This window comes from Lonchura striata, chromosome 5 (genome assembly GCF_046129695.1).
Source record: "Lonchura striata isolate bLonStr1 chromosome 5, bLonStr1.mat, whole genome shotgun sequence".
NCBI classification, from domain to species: Eukaryota; Metazoa; Chordata; class Aves; order Passeriformes; family Estrildidae; genus Lonchura; species Lonchura striata.
In genome coordinates this window covers 47,935,623-47,947,892 of record NC_134607.1, presented here as the reverse complement: position 1 = coordinate 47,947,892, position 12,270 = coordinate 47,935,623, and the positions used below count along the sequence as shown (strand labels likewise).

At 38.7% G+C, this 12,270-nt stretch overlaps 1 protein-coding gene across 16 annotated transcripts in view; it reads right to left on the bottom strand.

Moving 5' to 3' along the window:
* Positions 1 to 8,651: 8,651 nt before the first annotated feature.
* Positions 8,652 to 12,270, bottom strand: part of NAV3 (neuron navigator 3) — a 514,050-nt gene continuing 510,431 nt past the window's right edge. For 15 of the 16 annotated variants that reach the window (XM_077783528.1, XM_077783533.1, XM_077783527.1 and 12 more), the window contains one exon: positions 8,652 to 10,321. In XM_077783528.1, coding sequence (XP_077639654.1) covers positions 10,202 to 10,321 — 120 coding nt within the window. In that variant the 3' untranslated portion in view covers positions 8,652 to 10,201. The remainder of the gene's footprint in view (positions 10,322 to 12,270) is intronic. The other variant, XM_021528118.3, reaches the window with a different exon arrangement.

Genomic DNA, 12,270 nt, shown 5'->3' with positions numbered 1-12,270 from the left:
TTGTGCCCAAGATATATAAATTTCACTCTGTACATCTGAGTGGAAGAGAGTCCTCCAGCTCTGTGCATTTACTGCAAAGGATCTCTGTGAGCAGGGTGGATCCTGCCCATGCATGCCCCACTGGGAGCATTGCACTGAAAGCAAGTTCCTCACCTACTACTGCCAGAGACCCACCTCTGACCACTCCAGTCTCACAGCAGCATGTGGATTTAAAGAAAAACAAATAAAAATGTCTTCAGAAAACAAAACGTTCTGCCCCTGCTTCTCCCCCTGGGGGAAGGATTATAGTACAAACAAGACATGAAAGTTGTTTGTCATAGTATTTAAGTGCTCAGGTGTTCTCAGTAGAGCATCAGGAAAAACCCATATGAATTAAAAGATAAAATTTCCTTCTCTGCTTCTTGCCTGCTTATGTCATGTCATGCCTATCTTCTCTTTTCTCCCTTGCCTCATCTTCATCTCCCATGGCAAAGTGAAATCCTGCTCACTAGCAAGCACAAGCACTGTCAGTCACCTCACCCTCCTTCTTCAGCCCTCTGCTGTGTCGACAGAGGGGACCTTTGCAGGCAAGTTGGGATCAGTGCAATGGTGCTACCCTGCCACAGCATTGCTTAAAGTGCCTCGTTTGGATGGCTCAAAAAGTGGAAGACTTGTTTTGGGTTACATATGAAATATTCAGGTAAGGCCCAGCTAACTCTGGGCCTTCAGCCATCACTCTCATTGCACAAAACACCCACGGGTCTGTATTTCTAAGCATAATGCTGCACATGGCTGCAAGGAGGATTTTTCAGGGGCAAGAGGTTTTTTCACACCTAACTATTGCTTTACACCTCATGCCACTCAAAGTAATGGTTGCAGTCAATTCAGGAATGCTACTGCTGCCATCTCCTGAGAAAAGCTAGGCTGAGCATGTTTAATGGAGTTACAGGAGCTGCTGCCAGAATGTCTGCGTAACCCTGTCCTAATGAAATGGGGTCTTTTGGCTGGACTAGACTAGTCTGTAAATGAGTTATATCTAAGATTACAATTATCAAACTAGAAATATGGGATCCAAACCACATGTCTAGCAGTTGCCTGGAAATCTCATTTGCAGATGTAACATTAGATCATAGTATGGGATGTGATTAATCTCTGCTTCCCAAAGACACACAGGAAATCCCTGCTCTACTGGGCCATGGAGGCCTCCAAGTCCAGCTAACTGGGAGATCTGAAATTTTGAATTCAGAGACATAAATGCTGCTGTGACTCTAAGCAGAAATTCTTATCTCCTCTCATTTAACCCTGAGCATAGAAATTTTTAGGAAAACTGTCACAAACTACCATAAATTTTAAAACCATCAAGGGATAATATGAAGTCTTCTCAGGTAATCTTGAGCCACCACTGAAAATAGAATCCAGTCTGCTTCACCAACTAACATCAACAGTCCTGTTAAATTCCCATTTATAAAATCCCCAAATCCAATGATTAATTTTCCCCTTCTCCTTCTCCATATGTGCATATGTGATTGAATATATTCTTACAGACAACAAAATGTTTCATACTAAACAGTAGTTTAATTGCTCATAGGAACAACAATGTGGGTGTAAAAACCTTTCCCAGAATCTTCTTTTTCATATATTGAAAGCAGTATCTTACACTATAAAATCCAAAAAATGTTCTAAAACTGCATATTATATGTGAAATATGGGGTGATAGACAGTAGGAGTGCCAATCATTTCCAGAGCTTTCTTCATTAGCAGCACCTTGACACACAGTCCTTGCATGAAGCTGTGCTACCTTGTCATCTGCACCCTGCTGCCGTTACTGAGATTTCTTTCCCTGTCACTCCTTAACAGTAATGCTCATCCCAATCTTTGTAAAGCACTTCAATATGATGCTTCAAAATCACTAAGAAAGTATTAAATAATATTACCTGATTATAACTCCTGTATCAACCATGGAAAAATATTTTCTGTGTTTGCCCAGAGCTAATGACTACTTAACAAATATTACTATACTAACATTACTATTTCTAATTTTCTTTCAAATTACCAATAAGACTTTGCTTGACTTTCAAGATGAGATGTTTCTGCTTTTAATTTCTGAAATTGAAAAATTCTACTATTTTTTACAATAAAAATTCACCTTTCTTGATCACAGACATGGTAGTGCTGGTTTTCTTCTTTTCCTTTAGCCAACCATAAAGAAAGAGAATAAAACTCCTTTGAAAATACTCAGTTTGAGAGTAGAAGAATATATTTCGAGCTTCTGCTCCCACTGTCCTCTATCCTAGATAACTGTGTGTCTCCCATCTTGCATCCCACAGTCTTTCTCTAGGCTACAAAATATGAGCCATTTAGTTTTGGCAGAGTACTAAAAGCAGTAAAAGTTTGCTTTTTAACCTAATATTCATCAGTCAGCAGAGATGGGGGTATAGAGAAATGGACAGGAGTACTGAGGGGTCATGACCTTGCAAGTCATTCAGCTTTTTCACTGCAAACTTATTACCATGGGTAAGGTACAGGGCTTCCCAGAGGCTGCTGACCTCTCCTGCTGCCGCAGTGGGTCTTTGCCATGGCACTGGCAGAGGAGTCAGCACTCAGGCAGAGTCCAGGAGGACTGCGTTGCTAGCTGGATTGTGGCTGCCATACTCTGCTCAGCTGTGACAGCATATGCTCAGAATTCAGAGCCAGAAAAGGACAAGATGCTGTCCTTGCACACTCTGAGCAGCTAGCAGCCTTCTGGGGAGTGAGGAGATGGACAAGTGTCAGGCAGAGAAGGGGAGCCAAACTGAGTGTCAACAGAACCAGCAGAGAGAAGAGGAACAAGAAGGACAAAAGAGTAAGGGATGTGCTAAATGGCATAAGGGCAGAGAGGGGAAGGAACAAAATGCTGAGGGAGGGAAAGAACCTGTGACAGTGACAGGAAATGTTTTCTTATCTATGAAAGGATCCAAGTAGAAAAAAAAAAAGGCTAAAACCTCAATGCTTGGAATTCTCTGACAAAATGCCTTCCTTTGGAAATAGCAGTCCTCAGAGCAAGGCGCAAAGTCTGCCTCAACAAAGCTAACCATTGCCACTGCAGTCTAAACAGACTGTTAAGGATCCTGTGTTAAAAAGCTGGATCCAGATAGAAATTACCTTTGCAGCGTCATCTTCTATGTGTATGTGTTAGAAATAATTTCAGTAAAAGCTTATCTAAAAGATACCACTGGGAAGAAATTCTCTATTCTTTCATTCTAGAAGGAATAGGTGGTTTTGCTCATATTGTCTGGAACAAACTAAAGCAATGTCTGCTTTGTTCCCTCCTCCTACCACACATCTTAGCAATTTTTATCCCATCATCAACTTTAGGACATGTTCCTCCATGGGAGCTGTGGGTAGTGTGGGTATTCATAGTGAGGGATGCCAGGATAACCTATCCACTTGGGCTGTTGGAGCTTCCAGGGGAGTGAGTACCTGAATTCCTGCAACAGGCATCTTCATTTTTGTAGCAAGAAGCTTCATGCTCTGGATCCTGAAAAAAACTTTACCAGAGCTGCAGATCTCTGTACTTTGGTTCTGAAGCACCTGCCTGGGAAGCTGGCAGGAAACAAGGACAAAAGTATTCTCTGCTTGTGGTACATCCAGAGTCTATCTACTCTGACGTTCTTTGGTGCACCATTTTGGCTTCAAACAACAGCCTTGTTACTTGGAACCTTCTTGACCAGCTGTGGTCTGAAGTTCAGCAGATCTGAACTGAGGGGAGGGAATTTATACACACAAATAGGCAAATGAACCAGACCTCTTTTTTTCCTTTATCCTGCTCCCTCAGAGGAAGAACAGGACTCAGCATAACTGAGCAAATATGGAGGATTATGTGGATATAGGTGAAATTTCTCTGCATTATAGTATGTCCCCAAGAATTCAGCAGGGAGTTTCAATATAACAACCCTTCAAGCCTGGGTATTTGTTCTGAAGTTCACACTGAATTTCAGTCTTTTATTTCGCATTTTGACTACTGCTTAGTTCAGACCCCACCCCCACTAATATCTTTGACATCTGGAAAGAAAATATTATTATTAGTTAAAAAAGTTACCTGACTTATCAAGGAATGGTAACAGATGAATGATGGTGATATTTTTTATGTATGAACCACTTCTTCCAGCATGCCCTGTAACATCATGCTGTAGCTTGTCTGTCTTTCTCGAGGTAGAGTAACCTCTCTGTTGTCTTGTAGCTAAAAATAAGCAGTTAGGCTTTATTGCCAGCAGCTGCTCCACTCCAGAAAAAGAGGAGGCCTCCCTCCATTCTGATTACCAACACGGTCTGAAGGTTTTATTCAACACTACAATTGGCAAAATGGCAAACCACTGAATGCTGTGCCTAAGCATGCAATTACATTGTAATTCTTGAGTGTAATACTCTGCACAGTTGCTACAATGCTCAGCTGAATCTTGAAGCAGTTAGTTGACCATCTTATTCTCTGAAGATGATGGTTTATGGAGGAATAAATTGTAGGCACTGAAGTTGAAATTAGTGAAGCACTTCACATGCTTAACCCTATATTCAGGACAGAAATTAAAGAACATTACTTACGCAGAACACATAGCAAGACTAAACATGTTATTTAACCCCAGAGACCCTTAAGCTAGAGATGAAATTTACTGCATGTGGACACAGTTTGTTAAACAGGCTGGTAGATTGATACAAGGTATATAACAGCTTTCAAACAAGCAGTATAATTTTATACTCAGAAACATAATTTATTTTTAAAAGAAAACTATTTATAAAGTATTTGAGACACACTGACTGTAGAAAAGCAGTAACATAAAGACATTAAGTAGTAATGAGTAATTATTAATGAGACAACAAGGTTTTCTTATATAGCTTTTAGGTTTCTTATTTCCTCTAGATGAAAAATACTTTTACATTGTAATGTTGGTTCAGTTAAGATGAAAATTCTGCCTCCAGTGTGACTTTGCACAACCACAATGAAGAGTCAGTACCCTTAGTTCAAAACAGTGCCACTAGCTTGACCCAGCAAAAGCAGGGACAGAGTATACTAAAGATCATGGCATTAGATGAAGATTGTGGTAATGATGGAGCTAAATTATTCATTCTGCCACTGAACTATGTCTGATAGCTCAGGGATTGCTGTACAGAAGTCATATCTCTTTCTGGCATGTGTTCTGCATGAGTGGAACAGCTTACCTGCGCTGAAGAGTCTGTTTTCAGATGTCTTTTCACTGCACTTGCAGAGTGCAGCATGACGTATTTAAGGTATATTGAATTATCAGTGCTAAAATACAGTTCACTAATTTAAATTACTTTTTCATTCACTAAGTCCTTGGGCTTTCATTGTACAGGTAATATGTGTTTCATCTGCTTCTCTGTTCTGTCAGAGCCATGCATATATGGCATGATAAAATTATTAGTGCTGATTATGTGTCATCACATAAATGCTTTATTTTGTTACCAGGTGTCTTTTCTTCCAGGTTTGGCATTTAATTGTCAAGATGCATTTAAGTTTCCTAAATTGTATAATCTAATTTAACAAAAACTGCTGGAAAAATAAGTAAATGCACTAACAAAGGTGAAATATTATTTCATTTATGAAATTTTTTACTAAAGACATGATTATTCAGTGTGCTGTCTCATTGCTATTTATCAGCATTTGTTTAAGGCTGCAACTGAACAAAGAATAGTAAATGCAGTTTAGTGTATAAAGGCAAAGTCACATGGCCTTGGCTTTAGTTAATTTATCTTTCATGACAGATTCTATTTTCTGCTACTAGTATTATTACCAGTATTACATTTCTCCCATGACAGTGCATCTGGAGCTCTTGCATTGCCAAACTTAGTGGTAGCATTTTATTTGTGTGACATTATTCAGTTATCAAGAAAAAGTGTGTGCTGAGAAACACTGTAGTTAGTTAATGACAGCAATAAAAAATGAGTTCTTTTAAGGAAGAGTAATGCCTCAAGTACTTAGCTAAAAACACTTATTTCTGGGGCTACACTATCCCACTCCTGTCATGGGAACCTGGGCATTCACCAAGCAGATCTCCAGCTGAGACAGGAGACATATAACAATTAAATTTCATACCATTTCCCTTAAGTAATGGCAGCTGGACAACATACAAAGACTGCAGCACTGAATTATAGGAAAGGCACACTAAGATCACCCTAGTCTAGTCGTTTTTCTGTGGAAGATAATCTCTACATATGTAATTTTCAGCAGAAAGGAATCTAATCCATTCTTGGAGACCTACACTGATGCAGAAGCCATGTAACTCATCATGTATTTCCTGTAATATATACACACGCCTTTGTATGCTTATATCCACATTAACTGAAATACAAATATACCCATGTCAGGAGTAGCTGTAAGCAGGAAAACTTCATGGAAGGTCCCATCAAGATTGAACAGAGCTCTGCTCTTGACAAATCATAACTTATTACCTTTATGTACAAATTGAAAGACAAAGTAAAATGACAATACAGGTTTTGGAAATTATGGAAACTGCTGAAGTTGTAGAATAGACAGATGATAACTGTAGAGAATTAATAATTTAGTAGGGTGGGCTGATTTTAATATCTTGTTTTAATACAGATAAATTTGCACTCATATATCTAAGGAAGAAAGAGCATAGTTTATATAGACAGGATTGGACTAAGTATTTCAAAATGACAGAACATGAAAAGAAGTCAGGGTCTTGGTAGATAATTAACTGAACATGAGTTTGCAGTGGGATGATGCAATTACAGAGTGAATGTCAGCCCTGAAGCCTAAGCACGGAAAATATGAAGTGGGAGTAGGAAGGTGATTATTAGCTCTGTTTATAGCAAATGTAAAACCACGACAGGAATGCTGTGTGCAACTCTCATACCCACATTTCAGAGTGGACTATCTGATAAACCACATAGTCATAAAGTCCTGCAATAAACATGCTGAGGCCTGAAAGGCACAGCTTATTGTGAAAAGCTAGGAATGAGCAAGCTGCCTGTCTTATCCAAAGACAAGCAAAGAAGACCATTGTAAAAGATAATTTTGATTGTGACTGGCTTTTTAGTTTAAGAAGAAAGGGAATAACAAAGAACAGTATGGGATATTATTCTCTTGAAAAATTGATATATAAGATTTAACTGCAAATAAAGCCCTTAAAAAAAGCCCAAACCACCCAGTGAATAATTACCCACATCTTTGATGAGGTGATGAATCTTCCACTCTGTACCCATGTGTCTAAAGGTCCTTCTTGGGATATTGCACTTCTAGGAGGCATTACAGACCGGCTGCTGAGACTTACAACTGAGGTGCTGCAACTTGCAGGAGGATAATGATCTCTTCCAACCTCAAAGTCTATGATTAGGTGACTAAGACAATTATACTTTGTTTGAATTCTATCAAATATACTGACGTATACCTGCTGAGGAAGAAGTTCTAAGTTCTTTGAGTTTCAAAATAAGGCATTATACTTCACTGGTTTTGGATAGATTCTTTTGTCATGAAAATCCTACTGAATCATTGGAAATGGAAACAGTACTTAATTTTGTTTCTACTGAGATTAGTTGTGCTGAATACAGAAGAATCACATCCTTCAGTATGTAATTTTGTTTTCATATTAATATATTTGAAATAGTATCTGTTAAGTAGTCCTGACTGCAAAAACATCAGACTGTGTTTTCAATAAATAATTCCACTTTAATGGTAAAGTAATAATTTAGACAGATACAGTGTGCACACCTGCAAAAAAAAAAAAAAAAATACGCAAGCTGGTTTACAAGCTAGAGGAACAATAAACCAATAGAAAATACATCATCCAGTTAAGTCCGATGACACCAAATACTTATTATTAGGGTTTTACAAAGACTACAAAAAATTTAAGATGATTTATTTCACTGTTTCTGTCTATTTACAAGATATGTTACATCAAAAATGTACAAAATATAAAATGTGTACAGACAAATGTTTCACAAACAATTTCTGAGTTGTAAACTAGGTGGACTCACTGAGATGTATTGCAGGAAGTTTTGTATATATAATATTGTGTGTTTGTGAGCTAAATATGGCAGGAAAAGATTTGCAGGTTTGCTCAGAGCACAGGTACAAGAAAGAGCAGCTTTGCTTTAGTTCTTTGAGTCAGTCAAGGTGTATGAACTGACATTTTGCATCTGAAATTGATCCAGGTTTGGGGGGCACGATGTTGGTCAGACTGAATCCTACATGCATAAATTCAGTTTTATAGGGCAATAGCACCGTGTAGGAACCTCTAGATTCAGTGATGCAGCTCAGTGCCATTTGGAAACTGCATTGATTTCTTTAAGTTACAGCAGGTGGCCACGGAGTGGCCACGAGGAGTGAATAGCACCAGATACACCTGAAGGTAACATCCATGGAGGTGTACAGTATGTGACTACACAATGCCAGAGCCCTTAGGTACCTTCTTGTTCACGTGCATCTATTTTAACCATGGTTCTGGTGGTAAAAGTTTTTCCAGTTACTCTGAGCAGTCCAGATGCAGTCAGGTTGTAGCCTGCTGTGACATATGAACTTCAAACATTTTCAGACTTTTCCCCCAAAAATGTATTGGTTTCATACAGATATTGAAGTGTGCTAACTGTAGCATTGATAGCTCCTGCATAGTCGTAACAGCTGTAAGTACAGGACAAACACACCAGGTAATAACAGCTTTTAGGTTTTGCATTCTGTATTTGTTTGCAACATACAGGAAATCTCAGCAAGTGAAACATCTCTTAACACCAACAGAATAAAATACAATATTTTTGTTTGTTTTTGATTTGATTTGTGCAAGGATTTTTTTCTTTTTTTTTTTTTTTTTCTTTTTCTCTATATTTACAATACCCACCCAGTAGACTGTGCAAAACCAACCCACTTTTACAGTATAAACTCTTCCTCTTCCACAGTGGACATCACTGCTTCAGTGTTCTTTTATGCTGAATTCTTCATGTACAACTATAGCAATCAAAACAACATGCTGAAACTAGAAAAAGGAAAAAAAAAAACAAACAAACCCATATATTTGTGCTCATGCTGCATCAAGTGCATCCAGCTCTGCTGGATAAGTATTCAAAACATCTATCCTCCCAAAAATTCCATTCCATGGGACCAAATGGATTTGAGCCGATTTTGTCAGCATTTAAGTGGCAGTGAAAGTGGGTTTGGGTTCCTTGTGTACTTCTGAGGGTAGGCAGAGAAATCTATTCACAAGATAAAAATATTATATAGCAACTGTTCTTTCTCGTATCCATTACTTTAAAAAATTGTGATATACAGATATGAGGCTACTATGTTAACTGATGTTTTCTTGTTAGTAAATGAAGAAAAAAACAGTGTAAATTACCAATGGTTTAGGAATTAAACCAACTGTAAAACTGTTCTAGAAATCTATTTTAAGGCAGTGAGACAGCACCATAAGAAATGTTCCTTCTTTCACTGAAAAGGCTCAAACAAATGAAGCCCTAAAAAGCCTTTAATCAGTGTTTGTTAATAATTGGTAGAAAACTGTTGTTAAGGAGTGGGCAGGCGGTTAAAAAAGACCCTTGTGGTAAAAATAACTTTATAAAATCTGTGACTTGTGTACTAAAAACTTTATGGAGCGCATCACCGTGACCATGGCAGTTAGAATTAAATTGGCACTTATCCAGCATATCACAGTCATGTTTTCTGGTGATTGCACAATACTGTTTGTGCTTTCTGAGTTACTATCATCTTTTACTCATTTTGGAATGGGCATGGTGTATAATACAAACACCACTGCCGTCCTGTGACCAGCACCATGTGGCACAACAGAGGTTAGAAGATAATTAGAAGACTGCATTGTTCATGCAGCATCTCAGGATAAAATAAAGGAAAAAAAAAATCCAAGGAAGTTTCACTGTAAACTTGTACAGAGAAACACAGAGAGACAGAAAGAGGATAAGGGAAAAAAATATTCCAGTTTGGCTAACATGTGTGCAATCTGCTCAGATGCCCTTGGTCTAGGGCACTTTCCAGTTGACAAATGGAGTCTCACTCGGCTCCATAGGTATTGAAATGCCTTGAAATTAAACTAATTCAAGTTTTCCACTTCAATTTTTCTTCCTGACTTTGCAGAGTTAGGTCTCCTGCCTCCCTACAACACACCATTCTTACTGAGAGACCTCGGTGTGCTGCTTTAATACTGGCAGTGGTCTAGTGGAAACAGATATTACCATTATCCTACAGCAAGATTTGTCCCTTTCAGAGAGTTGATTCAAGGGATGAATCCAAAATGTCGTCATGGTGGCTGGTGCTATCACTGTCACAGCTCTGTGCGCTCGAATAGTTGGCTGCCTCTTGAAGCCTCATTAGCATATTCATCTGAAAGAAGAAAGCAATGTTTACATAATCTCTTCTCATTTAAAACCGCAATGACCGTGTTAAAATTTAATTAAGCTGTATGTGGTGTGCTGGTACCTAGAGGAGGAACCGTACAAAAGGATTTCAGAAAGGGCAGGGTGTCAGCAGCTCCTACTGACACTCTTTTCATTGCCTTCTGGTTTTTAAATAGAAGTCTAAAGGTCCAAAGAGGGATACAATGGAGCTGCCTGATAACTCTCTTTAATTCAGGGGTGAGGCCAGCTGCAGCTGCAACACCGCAGAGAAAGGAAGCCAAATCTCAGCTAGACATCTGGGCCCGTATTTGGAGACAGTCAAGCTTCCAGATAATTTTTGGATGGTGTAGATGTATTACACTGGAAAAGCAACTGAAAACATAATCACAGTAACATACCCCCTCTACAAGAGAAAGATGGGGAGGGAATGAGAGAGGGGTGGACTGATGTCATCTGCTTCATAAATGAGTCCCATCTGCTGTTGAGGGGCTGCCCTCAGGAGCAAAACAGCAACAGATCCTCCTACCCAGGAGAGTAGAGCCCACTATAATTTAGCAATAACTGGTACCTGAAAACCATTTGAAAATAATCAAATAGCAGCACTAAGATCCAGAAAATTACTTGGATGCTTGATGCCTGACTATATAATGGTCAGGATTTTATTTATAAAGCATCCACTTCTGCCAGCATGCTAAAGACTGCAAGCAATGTCAACAGTACTTCACTGTTTTCCAAGGAGCAAATGCACTGTCGCTATAAAAAGCAGGCAAAGAAAAACCAAAGCCAAAGATGTATTCCTAGCAGTTTGTGTTTTAAGCCCCCATTTCCAGTTTGTTCAGAAATCCTTACATCTCCATGCTTTTAACTTGCATGGTGAAGTTTCTCCAGGCACTGAACAGTGTTCAACACTTTTGCATAGCTTTTGCTGAAGCTTTAACTGGTATCCATGCTTGTAGACACAGGATACCTGTGGTGAGTGTTCAACACATCCTGCATGAGATGTGTCCTGTTTCCACAAGTCCAGGGTCTGTCTACCCATGAGCTCCATTGGAGGCAGGGGCAAACCCTCCAGTCACAACTTCCAAGCTTCTGATGTTTACTCAAGTACAGATGCTGACCAGAGTGTGCAGGGAGCAGGGATGACAGGAAACTGAACTCAGGCTGCCCATAGCCTGAGCTTTCACCATAATGGAGATTATGCTGTGCTGGAAGCCTGTCCAACACACTCACTGGAAGCTCAACTCACAGGGCCAAAATATCACCTGGAAGCTTATGGAACTGAAGAGAAATTCAAATAAGATGATTTTCTACACTTGTTCAGGACGCTGTCTGTTTTTGAAAATGAAACACTGAGGCTGAGGAACCATTTTCTTAACACAGTTAAGAGTTAAGTGCATTTTCCTCTGAGAAATTCCCCTTTCCAAGGGGAAATTCTAGAAATACAGCATATTCTAGAAATACAGTTCTCTAAAATGTATTTTGAATTATGATAAAGGCAGTCCACAGAAAAAGCACTACACAAGAATAGCAGTTCAACATATGCATTTTAATAGTCCATTATCAGAGGAGGCAATGGTAAACCTGAATGTCTGGGATCATATTTAAATAAAACAGTATGTGGCATTGAGGGAAATCAACTTCTTATCATTTAATGCCACAACACTTGCATTCCTTCTACATTAGGATTATCATACAGTCATCAGTTATCTCAAAATATTATGAGAAATGGGAGGATGGTTAATTTCTGTTTTCACTAAATTCTCTATGATAGGTAAGTCAGATAATGTGAATATCGCAGTCCTTAATTTTTATAATGTAGATGAAAAACTGCCTGATGAAGAAATATGTTTTCATGAGAAGCTTATTAATTATATATTTGTATATAATAATAATAATTATTATTATTATTCCCAAACAATATAATGATGAAGACCT